At 45.4% G+C, this 23036-nt stretch overlaps 1 protein-coding gene across 4 annotated transcripts in view; it reads left to right on the plus strand.

Moving 5' to 3' along the window:
- The window catches only part of prcp (prolylcarboxypeptidase (angiotensinase C)), a 38282-nt gene extending 15801 nt beyond the window's left edge, over window positions 1-22481 (plus strand). Inside the window, exons 12-13 of one of the 4 annotated variants that reach the window (XR_015066751.1) lie at window positions 714-835; window positions 22287-22481. Coding sequence is in view for 2 of the 4 variants with exons in the window: in XM_085917090.1 (XP_085773216.1) it covers window positions 714-754 (41 nt within the window). In the remaining 2 variants the exon portion in view is untranslated. Of the gene's footprint in view, window positions 1-713; window positions 846-22286 lie in introns of those variants that run through there. The other 3 variants (XM_085917090.1, XM_085917088.1, XM_085917094.1) reach the window with 3 other exon arrangements.
- The last annotated feature ends 555 nt before the right edge of the window (window positions 22482-23036 follow it).

The following is a 23036-nucleotide window of genomic DNA, read 5'->3' on the forward strand; positions in this document are numbered from 1 at the left end:
TGATAAAACAACCCTACAACTAAAAGGGAAAATAACGGAAACCAATACAAAATAATTAGAAAACATATCTAAAAAGAGCCTTCCATGAAGCGCATGTTCTTAGAATGCTAGTCCTTTATTTTTCCCCAGAAAGTCTCCTCTTATGAATATTGACTGAAAGGCACTGCGCACGTGTGTAACCACAGGGCAGGCTCTATCAGTCGGCACAAATATCAGGAGTGAGAGTCTGCTCCTCGCTGACCTTTTCGCAACACATTATGATAGCCTGCGTGCTGAGAAGGTCACCCATTCAACCACGAGATGAGGAGGAGGACGAGGAGGAGGAAGGGCACAATGGGGAGCTGCTCCTCTTCAGGTGTGAATTAAAAAGACTCCAGCCACATCCTGAGACGGACTGATGTGGTCACCAATAACAGCCGAGTGATCTGCAAAGTCAAATTTGATCTTATTTAAATGTAATCAGGGTCCATTATGTCATGCCGCTTTGGTTTCGCCCATTAGAACTCGAAGTCGGCCACACCCTGTTTTACTTTAAAAAGCCACTTGACCAAAAAGGAATTGGTAATGGCGCTAACTTTACGGAGAACAAGTAAACAGACAAAATATGTGTCATATTTACATGTAGTTTTGGATTTATTAAATGACTTCCGACCTGGAGTAAGTTTTATTTCTCCCGTTAGCTTTCCGCATGTGACGCTCATTTGCATTTGCAGGTAAAACTAATGGAGCACTAGCTGAAATTAAGCTAACCTGACAGCTCGCTGGCATGATGGAAATGCTACAGTGTGATTTTGAGGAGGACCATCACTCATCTGTTCGCCAAGCCTCACTCAAGGTCAGCATCTTAATTCTGAGACTCAATCTTTAAGCAAAATGGCCACCACTCATGTACATACAGTGTGGCAATCTCTCACTACATTTGTATATATTTTTTTAATATTGTCATCTTCCTACATTATTGGCGTGTCATTTTGTAGAACTTTTTTTGTCATAAAACAAAAAAAATGGAACTCAACACTGATTGTATTCATGAATTATATTTGTGTGCTAAAATGGAATGATTTGTGTAATTACCAACATAGCTCATTTTAGTAGAGGTGGCTGCATCCCGAGACATTTAAGACAAAGAAAAAACCCCCTAACCCTTTTTATGGTCAAATTGACTTCGGCCATTATGCGTGTGGTAACATTTTACACCGTTATGCCAGCTGGACTCAAACTGAAGCTTGCTGGGTTACGTGATGGATGCAAAAAAAAATGTCAGAATAAACCTTGAAGGAACCCCCATAAAGCACAGCTGTGCCATCCCAAAAAAAATGCCACAGCGACCAATTAAAACGAGGCCGCCGCGCATGTGACGTCGCCTGTGCGCCACTTGAACCTGAACTTTCATAACGCGACATTCCCCCCCGTCCCCATTCCTCGCCCGTATGCAAATAAAAGCAGCTTCGGCGCCTCAGCAATGCCTGGATGCAAAACGTGACATTTATGTGGCGGAGATTTAGCCAGATCGCCAGAGAGCGAACTAAGTAGCCGACATGAATGAAAAGGATGTTTAAATGTGCTGCCAGGGCCACGTCTGACATGTTTCCTCAATGCCGTTTGTTTTTTGAGGTTGCAATTAGATTTGGCGAAATGTCAAACCTGCTTCAGAAAATATTTTAACAGCCCGATGCTTAAATAACACATGGGAATGTTCTTTCTCTCTCTTCTGGGGCTTATCGCTCGCTTGCAAATGTGATAATGAGATAGATTGGCGTATTCGTAGTACGTGCGAACTTGACATTTAATGCTGGCGAGATAACACAACGGCGCTTTTGTGGCTTTTGTTGTTGGGTGTACATTGTCTTTTGATAATATTTAAATTGGCACCTATGAATTAAATTGGGGGAACTGCTGCATTACATACACAAATGTGGAGGCGGGGCTAATTCATACAATATCAAACCTGGAGGAGTTCGGAGGAGCCTCCAAAGTCAAAACTGAATTTTTCTAACATGTCAAGTGTGACTTTTCCCACATTTTTACATTATCGGTGGAGATGTATCACTCCACTTTACTTCTTTGACAACTTTACATTGACATTTGTAAAGCTTTAAGACATAAAAGACATTAAAAAGCTAGCCAGACAAAGCTAGCTAGCTTTTTTACTATTCAATGTGTTGTATTCAGGCGCAAATTGTACATTTTGATTCGTAAACTGCCTTTTTGGAGCCTCGTCCTGTTTATCACTGCTGCATATCTGCATTGCAGTTGAGTTCCCCTAAGTCGTGAGTTTGGCCACAGGTTGAGGAGTTGTAGCGATGAGCCAGCCGCAAACCAATAAATATCACTTCAGTCTCCCCGGATCCAGCCTGATCCTCGCGTCTCTCAGTTCCTCGGTTCCCGCCGACAATCCCCTCGCGCCGTGATTGATAGAAATTACACAATTGTAGCATGCGGGCCGTTGCCGCCGCAAAGGGGAAGTGTGGGTCACGTAGGTTTAGATTGCCCCATAAAGCTCCACTCTCGGAGAGTGGGGGGATGAATATCAAATTGTGAATAGAGCCCCCCCCCCCCCTGAAAAAAAAAAATCATTTCCATTCGGTCAGTGCTACAGTTATCCTTGGCATCTTGTCAGAACTAAAAAAAAGCACAGACGATTCTCTAATTGAATTATTACAAAATGTCCTCCGCATTTGATGATGATGGTTGAATTAATTTGACAAATGATCATTTAAGATACCTGCTTTCATTTGGAGCTCCTCTAGGAAAATTCCTGAGTAGAACTTCATCAAAATAAACCCCTGGGGTTCACCTGAAAAGCACTTAAAACCCAAATGGAATTCCTGTTCAATTTGCCACCTCGAGACACTTTAGTGCGTCCTGCTCACCCAACTATGTGTCCATCACTGAAGCTGTCGCATGCATTTTCACCGGGATACTTGCAAATAATTGTTGAATTTTTTTTTTAGTAATGTCGAAACCCTCAAAGAGCGATTCACTCGTCAGAATAATAATCATCATCGTTCCGAGGCAGACTTTGGCCACGAAGAATCCCGTCTTGCCGCCGCTTACGATACAAGGGCACGTCTAATCACAGCCAGCCGTTTTAGTTTATTTTTCTTACTCTATAACAACATGGGAGGGAAACCGCTGTGCCGACGGTATACGTTTCTTCACACAAAAGTGCGCTTCGTTTTTGGGCAAAAAAAAAAAAAAAAAAGCAGAGACGTCAAAGAGAAAAATCAATAGCTTGTGGATGAGCAAGGGGGAGCAAATCGACCTCGGCAACTCGGCTCAGTGTGTAGCCGAGCACCACGCCGGTGTATTTGTACTCCAAACTATGACTGACAAGTTCACAGCCAAGGTTAGCGCCCCAAAAAAAATAAAAAATCGAAAAAGACGTCGGACTGAGGAGTAACAGATGAAAATGGTCATGAGCTAACGCCTCATGGCGGAGGAGGAACGTGTACATGGAAGCACAATCGAGTTCTGCAGCCTCACGCGGGCCACAGCAGACCGTGTCGGTGCGCTCGCTTCGCTCCTTTGCTATTATTAGTCCACGCTCGGAGCTTCATCACAAGCAGCGTGACATTGAGATGATGTTGTTTTACCATCCTGTGCTCCTGTTCAGTGGTAAAATGACAAGCTCTTTTTTTTTTATTGGATTTTTAAAAGAGGAAAATTCTCTCGAGTACCAATAGCTCAGAGAGAAGGACAGCGTTTTGAAAAGAACATCGTGTTACTGCTTATAAAATAGAAACAAGTACTGGAAACCGACATTGGTGATTGTTGCTTGTCTCATAACGTTTAGTCATAGCTGCCATTTTGGACTTGTTTTTCCTCCACAGATTGATTTTTTTTTTGTTTTTTTTTCTCAGGAGAGTCTCTTAGGTTTCATGAGTCGTCTACTTGTCCCTCCCGCTTTGTGTTTATCACGGCCGTTGCAGAAGCGTCGGCGTAATGATGACCATTCATAATCTCGCGGATCCGGTAAACGTTCCGCACGACGGCCGCCGCGGCGCTCGGCGAGGAATTGGCTCGCCTGTTTTAAATCTGCGATCACGTGACGCTGTTTGTTTGAGAGCAGACTCGAGAGCTAGACTAGCAATGGCCGACTTGTTTACATTTACGAGGCCTTTTATGCCACTTGTAAAAACGGCATTTTCTGGTCAGTATAAATGGGACCAACACTGTTGAACAATTTTCAGAAATAGTCCAGTACACACAATAGTCAAAGTACGCTACCTTTAGCAGCTCGTGTGTGAAAAGGGGGAAGGCGGCTAAATACCAAATCTCGTATTACGGCTCCGGCGAGGCCACATTGTTGTGCTCGCTCTTGAATAAATGATAGACCGGCGTGTCATCTTCATAATCGGCGAACGATACGTCGGCTCTAATTATGACTCAATTATCTGAATTATCTATGCAGAAAATGTGACAATCTTCTCGGTCTTTGGCATTTCCGTCACGATCAGACGCTTAGTAATTGAACGGGGTTTTGGGGCCGCACACGGATCGTTGCTCCCGGCTGATTAAAAGCTGATAGGAGGGACTATAAATCAAAGGCAACCCACCCGGCTAATTAGCCGTCGTAAGCGTTACAAGCGCTAAACAACGACCGGAGGTGCTTTTCGCTGACATAATCAACTTATTTGCGTCGGAACCGAGCGGACCCCCGCCGGAGGAAGCTCGCGGCGTTCCCGCAACAACCTCGTTGCGGCCGTCGTTCCCAAGGGCGACCGCCAAAAGAATGGGTCGTTCCGATGAACAAACGGCCCTGGCTTAATTCCGAGGCGTCTTTTATATCAATTAATAAACCTCGACAGCGGCATTACATCACGGCCCAAACTATGAAGGACACGCTTTGACTTCATTGAATGACAGCAACTCGGAGCGACGTGCGAATATAAACAAGGCCGTTCCCTTTTGCGGGGGGGCACCGAGGGACTCGGGACACAAAAACGCAGATAAACCTTAAAAATAAATAAATAAATAAAAAATCGATCGTCTACGTCGGGTAAAGATTGCGGCCTGAATAGGTTCACCTTGAGAGTGCATTTGTTATGTCCGTCCTGATACGCTTCCTGATGCTAATCGTCCGCACTTGAAGGCGGCGGGGAAAAAGTGCTGATGAGAGGTGGGCAGGAAATGAAGCTTATCACCTAATGCCATCTTCTCGGCTCACCCGGCGACTCGGCGGAGGAAGCCCTCGCTAAATGTCACGGGCGGGCCGGTTACGCGTGCGTGCCATGTAATTAGAGGACGCCGTCGTCCGTGCTCACACATCATTACCGTAGAAAAGCCAGTACACGCTAACAGATCGTTATACAAGTTTTACCCAAATTGTTCTTTAGCAACGTTTTGTTGGAATCGCAGACAATGATCGATAATCGCTTTGGGGGGGGAAGCTTCAGCAATGAAGACTTGCCGATGAAGCTCCCCCGGGCCTGGCAAAACTGCCATCTTATAGGACGGACAATCGGGCAATGCCCCGGACCAGAGCTAAGTAGACGATGGCTCATCGGGAGTAACGGCGCAGGTGAAATGTAAGTAAATTGTGTACCCGAGAGGCAGATGTTCCGGAGCCGGTGCCAGCGTTGACGCGTGAGCGACTCATTAAGCCAGGCGGGCGGCGGCCTCGGCGCCCCGGCTTTCCGACCAGCAACTGGGAAGCAGCCAGCTGGAACGCTTCCTGCTTCATTACGGTTTTGAATACTAAAACCAAAAAAAAAAAAAAAAAACCACACAGATTTTCTAAAATAATAACAGATACATTCATTCAACTGGGAATCAAAAACTCCCCAAATTTTGTTTGATATGCTTCATTTTTGTTTCCCGTCCAGTTTTTTCCGGTAGCGGCAGACGATGAAAACATAAAGCGACGCTTATCGTAATGGGAGTTATTGAGGCGTTAAGGTAGCAGGCAAGCTGCGTGCAGCTGCTCGCCGCATCTGGCCGCACGGGGCTACGCTATCCATTCGGGCAGACGGCGACGCGTTGGTTTACACTCGCACAAACGGCTTGCCAGGGAACGTCGCCTTGGCCGACGCGCAATGAATTCCGACCGAGGCCTCGACTGAGCAAAATGAGCCAATCGAGTCGATTGGCTGCAATTGTATGTCGCTCCCTGGCGTCCTGCTTTTTTTTTATTGAATTCTCTTCCCACAATGAAAATTTTCTTGGCCACAATCCACAGCCTAATCCTGTCATTACCTCCACCACAGGGATTATGTTGTCTGTGTGACTGTTAGCCGGATTATGCAAACTCTACCGAAGCGATTGCACCAAAACTTTGGCATCAACTGAGAGTTGTTTCTTTTTTTACATTTTAGTAAACAGTGCGGCACAGTTGTGTCATTGTTAGCACGTCTGGCTCACAGTCAAGAGATCTTAGGTCTGAAGACTCGGGGACTGAACAAGGACCACCGTCTTGGGTACACTCTAGTCGTCATGGTAACCAAAGGCATACTTGGCATTTGAAACATGTTAATGTGCTCGCTGAGGGCGACAGCTGAATTTTGTCGTCTAAACTCTTGCGTGCTTTAACGTGGCCACCGAAAATTAAAAAATAAAGCAAACAAACCGAAGAGCGCCTCGCTCTCACGTCGCCATCTGTTGTCATCGTCGGGCAGATGATTTTCGGTAATCATCACATGACGCGGTCACATGACTAATGACATAGCGCCGGTGCCGATCACACCGGCTGTGACGCTTCTGATTTATGAATTTGACATCGAGCCTCTTCCCAATTGCCACAATATTGACTCATCAAGGCACCCAGCGGGCCTTTTTAATCAGTAGGCGGGATTAAGAGGAGCAGCCCGGATAAAGCCGGCAAGGCCTCTTCTAAGACGGATGGGCCGGGCCGTAGTCTGGACCAAATGCCTCCATTGGGCCATTTGGCCCGGCGGAGCCCATCAATCAGGGCGGCACCCGAGGTCCGGGCCGAGGCTGTGTAATGATGCAAGCAGCATGTGGCCGGGCCATCCCCGGCTACTGAGGTGGAAGGCTGCGCCCTGTCCAGCAGTCCTTTCCCTTCCCTCGCCGCCATCATCCATCATAACGCCGGCTGGATTCGCCGTGTAAAACAGACGCGCCCCCCCCCCCCCCCTCGCCGGTTCGCTCGAAGATCTGCTCCAATAGGCAATCTGTAAATGGCCTCATAAAAAAAGACATACCTTTTTAATGATCATACATTTAAACGCCTCATTAGGGAAAAACTGGAGTGAACACCAGAAAGTGACTGAATGGTAAATGGGCCACATTAATGGAACACCTTTTCTGCCTTCCAGCTAGCAAACATCCTCTCAAAGATACCGCGACGTTTCTCAGGAGATATCCGCCATTTGTCCGCCGGTGCTTTCCATACAAAACCCGTCCACGTATCGTCACTCTTTCACACAGCGCTGCTAAATGAATAAATGAGCCAAATCACAATTTTTACCAGTAACTACAAATGAGATCCTTTTTCTTATTGCCGCTGTGCGTTAAAATTTCTCTCTGCAGAACAGCGGTGGAAATTGGCATTACGCCGCATGCTTACGTCGGCTCTCCAAAGCTTCCGCTCCCCTCTATAAAAGTTCATTAAAGGACATATTTTATTTGGCATCATGAGCTTTACAGCCCTCACGCAAACATGACGCTGACCCAGCTAGCTTTTGCGAGCCCCATAAAACAGGCCTCGTCGATACAAAATGTAAAGCTAATGTCCGGTATGGACTCGGCCAGCGGAAGGTCATTTGCTTTAAAGCGTGCGGCCAGCGCACAAAAGTATGCCTCTCAAGATGTCTCCGCCAGACTTTCTGAGGTGCTGAAATACATCTGCGGCAGCCTTAATGGGCTCCTTGTCTACTTGTGGAAGGCAAATCCGGGCCGGGTTCTGTAATGGGACCGTATTAAGGCGAGCCCCTGCGGGTCTTTTGTTTCCTGCCGTCGCCTGGCAGACCACACTTGGCCCGCGAGTTCTATTCCGGGCGCAACGCCGCAATTATTTTGCTTTTGGCTTTATTGCATTGTAAATCGCGTTCAGGGTCAGCCGGGTAAACGAGCGCCGACGAGTGCTTTCCCAATCCGAGCAAGCTCTTGTCTGCAGGCGAGACCTTTTTGCCAATGCCGTAATGAAGGATGCGGAATCAACAGAGCGCTTTCCCGTTTTGCCTACGTAATCAATGTTGAGGGGAGAAAAAAAACAACTCAGCGTGCTTGAATGGCTGATAATTGCTTTTTGTTCCAGGCTGATTATTAATAGGTAATAGAGGCAGCATTCTTTTGATGGAATCCTCAAATTGGATTTAGGCGCTGGGATTTGAGCGGCTTTATTTATCATTTCGCATTCCTGCGCGCCCCCGTCTGGATGATTCACATGCGTCATTAATAAATATGCTTTGTATTAATTTCATATAGAATGTTTCCATTTTCACGGGAAAGGGGCGGTGAAAATTCTCCCTCATAAAATCCTTACTTGAGTGGTGGCTGCTGTTTTTTTTTGTTTTTTTTCCCCGTGTCACATCTTGTTAAGCTTCATCCTTATTTGGGCATCTAATCAACGGAACCTCCTAATTAAACAATGCGTTATTAGGAGCCACTTTAATTACGCCAACAATGTAACTTGGTTTTAATTAAAAACACACTCGCAACCGCAACCCCCCCGCCCCCCGATGGGAGTTGGCCTCGCCAAAAGTGGGCTAAAGCAATCCCAGCCCGCTTATTTAGAAAATCACCATCGCCGATTTAGGGGAAAAGTTCACGGTGACCTTGGAAACCAGCAAACGACGGCACGCTAATTAGATCGCTGCCGCGTCTTACGGCTTTTCCGTCTTTACAGTTTTTCCAAAAAAGGGATCGCGGCGGCAGAAAATGTCGGGTTAATAGGCGCATCTTCCAAAGGGCGCCGAGGGTGTGACGTCCTTTTCGCCAAGCGGGCCGCGAGGGGCCCGAGTTGATTATGAAGACGTAATGAGGTTCCGGCACATTACGTACACCTCTCGGTGTCATTAGGTCCCGTCAGGCGCAGAAAAGCTCATTTTGCTAATACAAACGACCCGTTCTTCATCGACAAGGGTGGGCCGACATAGCCGACTGAGCCGAGAGCGGCCCGGCCTCCTCGGGGGTGCTGTTGCTCGGCCCCTATCGGACTTCACTTGATAATTTTCCAAAAAATGACGGTACTGTCATTTTTAAAAATAAAGTATGCCGCATTGACACCTTGGCAGGCAGCTTATTAAATCAGGTACAGGTAGCGTAGCTTCATTTCACAACATGGTGGCAAGTAGCAATTATTCCAAAAAGGGCTAATTGGGGAATGATTATAACGTAAACATCTTTCCTCGCCACTAATTTGGCAGATCAAAGGCACGTTGATTATACCTCGCGCGGGCTATTTTGCGAACCTCCTCCTCACACCGGCACTTTGTATTAAAGGAACACCGTCGGGCAAATTGATCTGAAATAACTGCGGTGGCTTTGCAGGTAAATACTTAATGTCCCTCGGTGGGCGTCGGGCCGCGTTGTCGTTCTGGGAACGAGAGCTGAATTTCAAACGAATAGGAGGCACTTTAGCAGGCGTCTTTTGTTTGTTTTTAAATTGAGGTGAGCGAGCCTCCGCGTGGCAGGCAGGTGGCACGGGCCCACGGCGTTGGCGCAGAACCGTCTGGCAGGCCACGAGTAGATTGAGCAGAGTGATGTTTTAATGAGTATCCGTCGCTTTTGTGCTGTGAACGCTTTGGCAGGGAAAACAAAAGGCTGGACAACAAGTCATTGCATGATAATGACTGGCCTCGCCCGCGTTGGGGGAATTCTACAAGATGGCAGGTTGGAGACCACACCTTTAATATGTTAAAGGAGGAAAAAGCGGGTTCATCGTACCGGCAAAAAAAAGTAGGCTGCCGCGTGGAATGTCAGGGTAATGGCACCCCGAGGAGATTCTCGTCACGCACACCCACACTTAGAGTTTGCAGACTTTACTCGGCGTCAATGAATCACCCCAGCGCAACGCGTTTGCCAGGGTGGAGCACGATAAACATCAAGGTTAAAGCTGAAGGTTGCTTTACTTTACTTTTTTTTTCATTTTTATTCCATTGGTTCAGTCTTCAGAGCACAAATGGCCAAGTCATTAATTACATCATAACAACGACGGCTCATATTTAGCTGCCTAGCTAATAACACGTGTGCTTACATTAGGCGCAAAAGCGCATTACAAATTGCCATCCAACGAGAGAGGCCATCATAACCTTAATAGCCCCTTCCTGAAGCACCATTAAAAACACATCACGGAAATGAAAGTGGCATCCAGCGGAACCCCATTCACACACATTTCAACCGGTTTGTGTTGCCCAATTGTGTACAGCTGGCCACATATGCTTTTGCCCCAGCTACTTGAAGAATACACATTCAAACTGTGATTGCGGTCAACTTAAGTTCTCCAATGTCATCTGTCCGTCTTGTACCGTGCTCAGGTGGCAGCAAAGTGTTTTCTGTTATTAAAAAAAAATTACATTTGTTTCTCAAGGTTACCATAAAATATCTTGGCATAAAATTGCTGTATTTCGGCTTGACGACAAAACTCCCTGGTGAAACCTCTAGCATAGCATGACGTAGCATAACGACACAACGTAGCATAGTATAAATTTGCGTGATAAAATATTGGAGCATTGTTTTGTATACATTGTTTGACATACAACAGTATAGTAGAGAACAACATACTGTAATCCACCTGTTCACAAAATGACCCTTTAAAAAAATATATCTCCACATGAAATTAATAAGAGACTCCAGCTCTTTGAAATATTGCTACATTTTCCCACATTCATAACCAAGGAGAAATTTGATACTAAATCACTGGACTATGAATCTGCGGCGCTTCTTTTATGGGCTCTGTGATTTATTGTGTGAGCAACATATGTGAATCTTTCTGCTAAGTGCACAACATGTGAAAGCAGATGTGGGAGGGTGTCATAAAAATACGAGAACACGCCGGGCCGCCGTGGAAATGACACCCTCCTATGTGTGAGCGCAGTCCTCCTGCTCACTCGGACACTAGTGAAGCCAATTACTTAGTAGTGTGTGTGTGTGTTTGTGGGGGGGGGGACTAATTATCTTTCTGTGAAGTCGCCACTAAATAGGTCTGCTATCAATGTTTGCCTCCAGGCTTCCACCGTCGCTGTGAGACTTTCTCCATGTCCAATTCATTTGCACTTCCATGAGCTACATAAACCCTGAAAGGGAAAATCATTTGAATTATTGACAAACAACAATAATAATAATTAAGTCGATATACAGTAGCATAGAAAATAATGTTAGATTAGCATAGCGTTCAAAATCAATTTTTTTTTTAGCCGTGCTCGTATCTCAAGGTCGCGCTTGCAAGTCAAAGCAAGGAATTACCGTAGCACAAAATGACAGAGTGATGAAATTCTTAATCATGGTCAAATGATGACTCATTTTCCCAGTGATCCATTTGAAGTTCTTTCTCCCACAGAAAGGCGTCACATGATCTCTCGAAGTAAATGTCACATGCGAGTCGTCTTGCATATATCACACATATGCCAAGCCACATAAGTCTTTGTCATTTCGCGATAAGACCCAATAAGGTTTGGTCACGCCGCTCAATCAGGATTCTGATTCCCGTGATAAAAGAAACGTCCTCCATCTCAAAGGCACCTCGCCACTCTAATATGTCTGCTTTGGCAGATGGCATGCTCGCTGGGGCCTGGCTTTATTCTGGGTGCCTGCTTTATTTTTTTTATGGAGCCCCGTTGCCGCGAGACACACGCCAGCCACGCCGACTTGTCTGAGCGCGGCGATTGTCATGTCAAAAGTGACAAGGTGCTGATTTGCCCGCCTGGCACTGAGCGATTGGACATCCTGTTGACAAATGGGCAGCGGAACAAAACTGGCAGGATGCTGGGGGAGACAAAATTCCTTCAAGGCCCCGCCGGTGTTTGCCCCTGTGTTATCACAGCCGCTTGAAATTGCGGAATTGACCGATAAAAGAAGCTTTCATTCAAAATTCATTCCACTACGTACGTGCCACGTACACCGCCCGGCTTTGTTTTATTTGTGTACAGCGGTCACCAGTTAAAACAGCTTAAATTAGACATGCTTTCTTTTGTTTTATTTAAAACCCATTTAAAGAGGCATCGGTGGCAAAAAGCATTTCAGATCACGACCAATTCCTGCCATGAATAGCGATTCTCGGGAAAACATATTTGTAGTTGCCTATGTGTGCCACAAGATGGTGCCAAAGCAAAGTTTTCCATTTGACAAAGCTAAGGTTTGACTGAACAAAGCTCCAACTTATCGTAATTCAGACTTAAGGACTCCACTTTAAATTGCGTATTCTACTCCGTGACTAAAAGCTATACGACAACGCGCACTTAAACCCAGCAAGGTGAAAGCAAGGCCAAAGTGCGGACGGCTGGTATGCGGCAATGTAAATGTCAGTGTGTCTGAGGGGAGTGAGAGTGGAACTAAGTGGGTCAGCGTATGTCATTACAAGGCCACGCATGTTAAGGGATTAGCGGCACAAGATGCAAGAGTGGGCGCGGTTCCTCCGTCCGTCGGTGTTCAACGCAACCGAGATTCTCAAAATATCACCGCCAAAGAAAAAATGTTTGAGGTTATTTCCCCTAACACCGTACACTGTCTGTCTGAAAATATAAAAATAAAAACAGCAAAACATCACCACTGGCTTGTGATGCATCTCCCCTGCGTCGTGGCCTGTCTCGGAGTTGTCCAAAAGCCTTTTAAAAATAAGTATCAAAGTTTTCAGATGGAGGCTTCGCTTGCCTCCGAGTCAAAATCAATGGCAGCTATTGGCAAAACATCCTCACAGGTGAATTAAGGGGGCAGGAACTTTGGGGAAACATACAAACAGCTGCAAGGTGCAAATGGAAAAAAAAAAAACCCGCGCTTTTCAAAAATGCAAAGAAATAGTCGACAAAGAAGTAAGCAAATGGAACAGAGTCAAATTAAATACAAAAGTACCCGACCCACACTCCCTCCATTTCCCACAGCAACCGAAATTCAATTCCACCTTTAAAAAATAAAAAGCAGCGCCGTCTCCCGCTGGTCTCCAAGTGCCGAACCAATTACCTGCAGATATCTTTCAGATCCCGAAATATCGTCCGCTTGTCAAAAGCTGAGAAATGATGAGGATGGGCGGGGCTGGGGCCCTTTTTGGTAGGGCTGGAGGAGCCAATAGCGACAGGCCAACATGATACATTGCCTCGGCCTCATTCCGTGATCGTAAAAAGTGACGCTCGAAGAAAATCATCTTCGCTATTTTAAATATTTGATTTTAAGAATAGTTTTTGCATTTGTCTCATTTTGCATGGGAAAAAAAATATAGATTCCTCGTGTAGCTACATTATCCGCAGCAGCTGTCACTCACGGGCCGGGCCGCCATGTGTTTTCAATCACAAGTGTCCAAAAAGTCTGCTTTTCATTGGAAAAGAAAAATGACCCCGCGGCCGTAGCGTCGGCTTAACAGGTAATGGTTTCATTTTCCCGCGACACAAAAAGCGGCCACGGCAGCTGACGGTGACAAGTAGGATTTATACGCCGACACTGATATGTACATCAGCCGGCATCAGATCCATCTGACAGAAAGAAGCGCGCTTTTGATTCTTCGAGACGGGATATCGCTTACGTCTTTCTCGCATTCAAGGATGGATGATGCAGCTTCAAGGAACTCACGACCGACCACAAGTCATTCGAATAAAACGTTAGTAATGGTCAAAAATAGCAATAGGCATCGTTTGGTGTTAGTGTCAGATATCAAACCCGAGGCTCGGGGGCCAGATATGGCCCGTCGCATCATCAGGACAAATTGTGCATTGACTTCATGTGTCAATGCTAAAATTGCAAATTGACTTCACGGGTTCAAAAAATAAATCAATTTTGATCTTTCACCTTTTTTAAATATTTGTGCAATTTTCACCCATCTCTGATTTCAATGTATGCCGTTGATACAGAAGGAAACTATGATTACGATGTGGCCCGTGACAAAAATGAGTTAGTGTGCTGCGATATACTGTCATAAATAATAATTCATAATAAATATGAATTATCGATGAGGGTCTGACCGATTAATGGGCGAACCTGTTTAATCGGACGCTATTAGCTCTTAAGACCTATACATTTCGATGTAGGTTTTCATAAACGCATCATGACATAGGACAGGTATTTTGGGTCGGCCAATCAAAAGGAGGCGATTGTCCAGAGTGGGTGAGCCATGTGGCCTCCCACAATAAAGCGAGGCAAAGCGTCGCCGCCGCCGCCGCCGTCCGTCCGTACACGCTAATCTGTCCGCTCGTGTGTCACTGTCACCAGCGTTGTGCGTGCCATCGCATTTCTGCCTTGTCGAAAAGACTTCAATCACGCCGCGTCTCCCCTGGAGAAAATAGCACTTTGTTGAACCCGCCAAGGAGGGAGGAGGAGGAGGAGGAGGCCGGGGCCACTTTCACATCGCAGCCGGCAGCTCATCCATCAGTTTGAGCAGCAATGGCACCTTCCGTGTCCTTATTAAGACCACTTTTCATCAAACACACTTTACGCCCAAAGCGACATCTTAGCATGCAAATCGTAATCAAGTCGCCGAGGACACACGTTTGCCACCCAAATCCGGCCTCGGAAAGGCACACGTTGAGAAATATCGTTATCCCGAGAAAGCGTTCATTTATATTCCTGCTCGTATTTGGAAAGACGGCTCGGCGGTGTCCTCGCGTAGCATCGAGAAGCGTCCCGATGTCGTCCCGACTCGATAATCGCGCCGAGTCACAACAGGAGCGCCGCCGTCTCTTAGTCGCCCACAACGGCTTAGTCACTTTTCATCTTCCTGCGGGATTAAGTGTTTGGTAGCTTTATTTACATCGAATATTCTCCCGCGTCTTGCTTTTTGCTGGGTAAACAAGAAAGACTTTGACTCTCCTTGTGGCCTTCGTGAGCAGATGAAAAAAAAAAAAAAAGGAAAGCAAGTTAATTAAAAGTACTTTCTAGTGGCAAAAGTGGCTTACTGGATGCTGTTTACATGCTTGAGGGAGTCCTTTATGCACAAGTTCCTTATCGGCGCACACATCCGAGCCGCCATAAAAGGATGGGGGGGGGGGTTCGCCCCCCCCCCTCCAACTAATTACAACCATTAAATCTCGGTATTAAATCACCTTTCATCGGCAAGCCGCCACTTTGTGTTTATAATTATTTCACTGGCACCAAAATACATCTTGGCCGTCATATGACAAGAACAATCCGTTAATTCTTTAATCTCACGCTCGCATGCGGACAATCGCGGCGATGATGATGATATTTGCATTTTTATTTTAAAAGCGAGATGCGGCGCCGAGTGTCTGCGATGCTTAGCCGTGCGGCGTGAGCGACGGGGCGGAGAGCGGCCTATCGTCGCCGCCGACGATCACGGTTAACAAACACGGACGCTTACGTGAATCACTTTGTGTTTGACCAGCTGAGTCAAATCCTATCCAAAATCATCAGGAGTTTATTTTTTTTTTTTCATGGAATGCACATATTTGCCCCTAGTGTAAATACAGATTAGATAAACACAATACAACTTTATTTACGGGCACATCAGCTTTGCTGAGAACATTTTGTATTGAATATATTATTATTATTATTATGTATTTTATTTTAATGGTTGATTTGTGTCTGATTTCAAATAAACCTGTACTTTTTTAAAACTTTAGATTAAGTTGAATTTTTTTGATAACTTTAATAGTACATAGAGTTAGTTATTCTTTTAGAACTTTTTTGACTTAACTTTTATCAGCCGACAGTTTTTTTATGACCGTTTTTTCTGTCAGTCAGCGCACAGAATTGTCAAGAAAGCATGTTGTTGGTCTTGTGCAATTAAAAATCACCGCCAATTACCAAGAGAGTTCTCCCGCTAACTTTGACCCGATTAGGCAGACGGACTGTCAAGGTAAAAAAAACATTTTAAAAAATGGAGACGAGTCGTTGTCTCCAAGTGTCAGCCGGTTTGTATCAGCATGTGCGGTCGGTGAGTGACGGGCGTTAATCCGAGTGCGTGTTTAACCTTCTGCGTGTGTCCCCGTGTCTACTGGCGCCGACTTCAGAGCATAGACCCCCCTGCCCCCCAGAGCATGCTAGCAAATTGAAAAAGGCACATGTAATGAGATTTACGCTGGAATTCTCAAAGAGCGCCTTTTGTATCTTTTCATTAGCGCCTCAATTGACTTCTCCCGTCAACAATATAATTAATAATGTAGTCGCGTTTGCGTAGAGGGAGGGAACCGTGGTAGTGGTGGGGGGGGGGGGGGAGACGTGTCACGGCTGGAGGGCTTTATGCTATTTCACGCTGTCTTTCCTCACCGTTTTTTATGACGATAGATAGAATGTATCGTTTTGGAAGGTATCAAAGATAAGCCTGAAACACGGCAGGTCAGCGGGTCGTCCGTCCACCGATGGAGTCTCTCCCAGATGACTTTTGGGGGAAAAAGAAACTCCATGATCGTAAAGAGCATCAAACAGCCGCAGCTCCGAGAGATCACAGCATTAGTCCAGTTTACGCTCGCCTCGAATCAGAATTGATTTTTAAAATACGGAATGTATAAATTCATGTCCAATGAATGGTGACGATAAGCTAGCTTCATTACCGTTGTTAAGCTAGCTTCATTACCGCTGCGAGAAAAAGCCACACGGGAACAGATCATCGACGATTTGTTCGCTTTGTCATCAACGCCGAAGCATTTTCGCCCTTTGCACGTTGGCTGGCATTTCACAGATGATTGCGTGCAAGCGGTGTGATCCATTACGCCCTCTTCTCATCTTCTTCAAGGTCAGCAGCGTCGACGGCGCTCGGCTTCCGCGTTGCAATTTGGATCTGCCCGGCCTGTAATGGATGCCATTACGCGTACGTCTTCCTCGCTGGCGTCCTTACGAGCCAAAGCGGCCGCGTGGGAGGTTCTAGTCAGCGACGCTTGAGCTATAACCGGGGATTTCGGGTGCCACGGAGATACCCCGACCAAACTAAACAAACAAACAAACAACATTTTTTGCATTGAAGTCAAAATGTCATGATCTGAAGTTTGGCTCTTAATTGCGAACTTCAATATATTTTCGCAATTCACGTCAGGTTCAAAATCTTGACTGAAATCTAATCTTTCTATGAAATGAGCCTCAATATTTGCCATCAACTTACCATGGAAATTGACTGTAAATTTTTCACTCCGTGCGTTGGTAAAATCCGCCGATTCTTATCCCGATGCCGTGACTTCCTTCAAACTGGCAGTATATCATGAATACTTGATGAAAACCGACGCCGCGAACCATCTCGTCCGACAAAATCCTTAACAGCTTGACGGAAAAGGCGAAGACGGAACTATAATTAATGATTAAATATTCATCAAAAAGGCATCTCGCCAAACATCCCGGCTTTGATTCAACCAATTGTACGTGACATTAATGGCCACTTAAAGGGATTCCACTGATAAACAAGCATTTGAATCTAATAATAGCAGAGTTGTCCGGCTTGCTCTTTGTACGTCGTCACATCTTACCGTTAATTATGTCAATAAATCAAGCGTGTGCTTAATTTCCTTTTTTCGGTAACGCTGAATCGGATCCAAATGAGCCTCCATCAATCATCCCGAAGGCTATTATGAAAAGCAAAAGCATTGTGTCATGTCTACAATCTGCAAATCAAAGTCGACTTCCAAGGCCGGGCTTTTTCTTTTTTTTTTCTTTTCCCAAATTCCCCATCATTGCCAATATCAGAAAGTGTGGGAAGGCAACAATTAGTATGTGCAGCAATGCAGTTGAATCATTGGTGTTGTTTTTGGCTGTGTTCCCACACACAACAAAACAAAACCCCCAAAAATCAACACGTCGGGGTCAATCACCTGCCGCCTACTCGCATTGAGTACGTAATTGCAAACGACAAGCGTTAAGGGGAAGTTTGTTGCCGCTCGCTGCGCTCCGCTAGACACTTATTGGATCTGCCTTGTTTTATTTTTTTTTTTTTACAAAAGCATCTGTTTGGATGAACCTAAAACAAGTGCGGCGGCAAATTTACGCAGGACAAACCAGCCTTTTGCAATGGCTTCCCGTGATAAACCGTTGCACGCCGACGGGACGTAATATGCTCGTAATGGCCAAAGTGTTTACACCAAACAATCTTGTTAGTCTAAAAGCGGTTTTCACATAAGAGCAGTCAGCGCCGTTGATCTTCTTAGGAAAGGATATGCCCGTGAATATTATTCAATTGTCTATCTACACGTGTTGCGGCACCTTTGGTTTGGTTGCCTCGATCGTTAAAATAAACCTTGGAGTGTCTTTTTGTTGTCTTTGTGAAATTGGCAAATTGTCATTGACACGCGACTGACTGTCTAAAAGCTCAATTTCCGTGCTTGTGTATCAAAATGAATGTTTATGAAAAACATCCTACCCCCCTTTTTTTTTTGTGCTACTTGCGCACGACTTAATGAACGCATTATCCCTCACAACCTCGTTTGTCGTCTGGGCATTAAAATGCAGCTTAAATGCGGCAGATGCTGTTTTATTTGCCAAATTTACTACGTGCCATAGCACAGCTCGAAAGATTTGCGCGATAAATCTGCGTATAACATTATTATTATTTTTTTTTTTTTACCCGAGCGAGTGTGCGCCAACGCAGTTTATCAGTATCGAACCGCCGCGGACGCTTTAAAATTCCGTCTCATCAGCATCTGGAGGAATTGATGTTGTTCAGATCTGCTTGCAGTTAGAGCGCGGGGGGGAAATATCGTAAATCATACCAGGCGGTGTCGATAGCTGCCGCTTTGAAAGTCGAGGCGGCAAACGAAGGCTTTCGGCTGCTGTTGAACTTCACCTAGAAACGAAAACGATTCATTTGAAAAAAGTTTACACGTTATCTTTACTATATGAATGTGTATTTCTGCAACTGTTCATTGTGTCGCTACTTTTTTGCACAGCTCGACAAATAAATCATCATGTTTCCCGTCAGTATGATTTTCTCATTGATGATCAAATGAGAAGCTCGCCTTGGCGGTAGCGTCATCCACAAAGCCCGCTCTGCTGGCTCATACTGTGCTTTTAATTGCGTCAGAGAGCGCCTGGTCCTTAATTAGCCTGTGACACGAGGGTCCCAGCCCCCTCTTTGTTGGTAAATGTCATGGCGCCCGAACGCACCGGCTGATTGAATGTTGAGTCGCTAATATGGTCGCAGAACGTGAAGGGGCGGGGCTTTGCCGTGGAAGGTCCTGTTGTCCTTGTAACGCGTGCACTGACTGCATTATGTTCCTCTCTCAAACCATCTGAGCTGGAGACTCTTTTGGGGGGGATCCTCAAGATTTTCAATCTCCTCGTTATCGCTTGACAACTGCTATTTGTAAATGTCGTAAAGGCAACGTACACGTGGCATTCTATTTCATATCGTTGCGGTTCAGTGTCAGCTCTTCAGAATTCTCCCCGATGTAGTTAGCCAAACTATTGGAATGCCTTCTCAGTGCTTTCCATTTTGTGCAGTTTCCTTTCTGTGTTTGACATATACGACGTGACACGTGCGTGCGCAGCGGGCAGATAATACAAAAGTTCACTGAAACAGGCAGCCAAGTGTTAAATTGAACTGATATGTATTCATGAGCTGCAGCTGCAAAAGGTTATCCACGCAGGTGTCGGGGGGAGTGTGGCCATGTGACCCTCCCCACGAAACACTTTTTTTTTTACATATATATCCTGCCATGCCGCGGGAGTGAGACCTCCTGCTGTGTGAAATGTTAACACTTTTTTTTCATGTTGGCTAAAACAAAAATATAAGTTTCATTTGAACAGCTCAGGCTGGACCACTGGCGGAGCTAGGATTTTATTTTACCACGGGGTGGCCGAGGAAAAGAATTTATTTTTTATTATTTCGCTCTACCCAGCTGTCTCGAATCTATGCAGGTTGCAACTAAAACCTCACCACTATTCTTTTAGTAAAATGTCGGCAAGTTTGAATGGACCCCGTTATGTTCTGGGGTCGCTTTGCTACATCTGGCGCAAAGATTCTTGACGTGTTTTTAGACTTCATTTACATCAGCAGCTCGTGTCAGACATTCCAAACTTAGGTGCTCCTCGCGTTGACGTGCAACAACAATCCTCAGGTGTTTGATTTAGCCAGAACAAGAACCCTCTGTGGACCCCCAAATTCCATGTGGTCCCATCTTGTTTGCAGGGGCTTGCAATTATATAAAGGTTGAACAAACTCCCCCCCGCATTTAAAAACATCACACAGGTTCGGCTCCGGCAAGATCCCATGACATAATAGCGAATCATTTCAAACAACAACCGACATGCTCACCTGCGTGTATTTTCATTTCTCTTTGGCTGAGATAATGCGGCACACATGGCGAACTGGTTCATGGAAGCAATTACACGCGCAATCATCGCTCCCGGGAACAGCAAAGCCACCTCGCGTGGTGTCGCCTTACACGCTGACCGGCACAGGCCCTCGCCCGGGCGGGCTAGCGCACGCGGGCCGACTGCTAATAGCCCGTTTGCGGGCGCAATTCATCTTGAAGTTATCAGCTGGCTTTCCAGGTAATATGAGCACATTGGAATAAACATTTCCAGACAGTCTCATTGGCCCGGGGGGGGGGGGGGGGGGGGCTTTATTGATTAACGGTTGGAAAGCCAGCTCAAGAAAGCAAGCCTGCCAGCATCGACTCCTTTTAACTACAGTTTATTTTTCAAGGCACGATTTGTGAGCGAGTGGTGCGATTGGTATTTGTGTATACTGTGTGACTAATGCACGCTGGTACTCATTATTTCAAATGTCAATCCTCATTCACTGTATCACCCGCATCATTTATCATGATCACGACACACACTTTCTAATACCGAGCGTGACGCATCTCTCTTTATACCAGACGCGTTCGACGAGTATGGGATGCCTAAACGTTTTCATCTTGAAGTTGACGTGACAACCTATTATTTTTCTCAACTGTTCTGATCTGAATTATCTAACAAGTGTGTAGCAGACTAAAGTATGTCACAGTAACATGAATAATTCATATACATATACTCAAAAATACCTGGTGGCAAGAAAAGTTTTTTTGTGACCAATCAAACTGTCGGCAAGCGTCTTTGCAACGGTTTATGACGTGAACATCCGGGCCGTGCGTAAACACTCGTTACCTTTGCGTATGCTAATCTCTTTTAATTTTCTTTATTTACCTGCCATGGGAAAGTGCAGACAAAAATTTGTTACAAAGTAATAATCTGATACAAAGAATCTGTAAAGCCAAGTTATTTATATTTTTTCCCCGTTCACGGTCCTTGACAAATAAAGGAAACAATCCAAAGGAGTTGAGGGATAACGTCAAGCGGCTGTTATCGCCGGAGCCGCATTAAATTTGTTTATTTTGCCTGAAGAAAAGATCTAAAGAAAAAGCTCGCCGCTTGTTTTATTTCGCCGCGCGCAGCCAGTGACAAGGCTGTAAAAGCGGGAGTCTTTGGAGAGGCGCCTGTGCTACTTATGTTGCGCAATGTGCAAGTAAAGCTCGGGATGGTCCCGCTGATATCGGGAGGTAAACACGACGTTTTCAATTTCAATAATTCATGAGTGTAATAAAGGCCATTCTCAAGGTGGAACCAACGGCTGTCTTTTTGTTTTATTTTGAACTGGGCGGCGGCACAGCGAGCAAATATGGGATTTGGTGAGATGAAATGTTTATTGAGCCGTCCCCGGCAAATTAAACGGCCGGGCCCGACCCGTAATGAGCTTAGATAGCTCGGCTTTGGGAAGCATCTTGCGTTTCTTCTTTATTTATCAATCATGCATGAGGTGGCAGAGATAAGAGCAAGGTCGCAGCATCTCCCGGGGTGCCGGGACTCCAATTAAGGCCGTCGCGCCAATCTGCCCTCCTCCGTTGTCGCCGCTAATCAGAGATGAATTGATTTCACTTGACATCTTCCTTTTTTAGAATCTGATTTAGAAAGACAAAGAACGACATACCATCGGAGTTCATTCTTATTTATTATTTAAGGGCGGAAACTTGATGGTTTTATAAATTTAAAAAAAATACAGGAACACAAATACGGTAATATGTGCAAAAAATTATAAAAAAAAAACAATTATCTGATAAATGTTTAATAATAAAAATACGATTTTATATTTGGATGATTATATTTAAAGCCAAATAAGTTATACTATTTACATTTTGAAATTCCCAATCTTTAAAATGTAACAGGAATTTTAAAGCATTGTTTTCCTTTAGTATCTTGTGTGTATTTTTTTTATGGCGGTGAAGCTCATTACATTCCTGACGCTTGACATTCTGTCCGTGCAGAAATATCCCCGTTCCTCATGTTACCAAACGGCGCTGGACTGGCGAGGACTTCCTGGCGCTGTTTCACCGTGACGTGTAAACGGAGCGTTGTGAGCGCAGACCTGGCGTCCGTTTGTGGCGACGGGCCACGCAAAGCTTGACACTTCTCAACTTTCCGTTCATACGCGGACGTTCAAAAATATCCAATTACTTTGCAGATGAAGTTTAAGAGCGGCAGGCGGGATTGCAAACATACAACTGTGAGCCCCTTGTGGGTTTCTCGGGGAATTTAAGGCCTCGAACAGGAAATATCAGAATGCGCCACACTCTTAATGTTGCGCTATAGCAATGCATGGCGGAAGGAAGAAAGTACAACCACAGTATTTTTTGCCTTGTCCAAACATGGCAAACAATCATAATCTGTTTACAGCCACAGCGATTGGCCTTTAATAACCAGAATTGAATTGCCGGGAGTCTAATAACACGCCGGCCGGCCGGCTGTGGACGTGAAATCAATGAAACCTCCGAGAAGGCTTTATGGCAGGAAATGTAATGCGGAGCGCCTCAGGAAATGACAAGTAATTCTTATTAACACGAGTGGACTATTTCATTACAAGTTGACCAACATCTGACGGATGACTCAGTGCAGTTTGTGCGTACAATGGAGATTTCCCTCGGCTCCGTTGGGCTCGTAACGCCGGCTCGCCGTTCTCTATGTGTCTTTTCTCCACTTCAACGCCGGCGCTGATAATCACTGATTTGTCTGCGACC

The sequence above is a fragment of the Syngnathus leptorhynchus genome, chromosome 7, assembly GCF_054491065.1.
Source record: "Syngnathus leptorhynchus isolate UIUO chromosome 7, UIUO_Slep, whole genome shotgun sequence".
NCBI lineage: Eukaryota > Metazoa > Chordata > Actinopteri > Syngnathiformes > Syngnathidae > Syngnathus > Syngnathus leptorhynchus.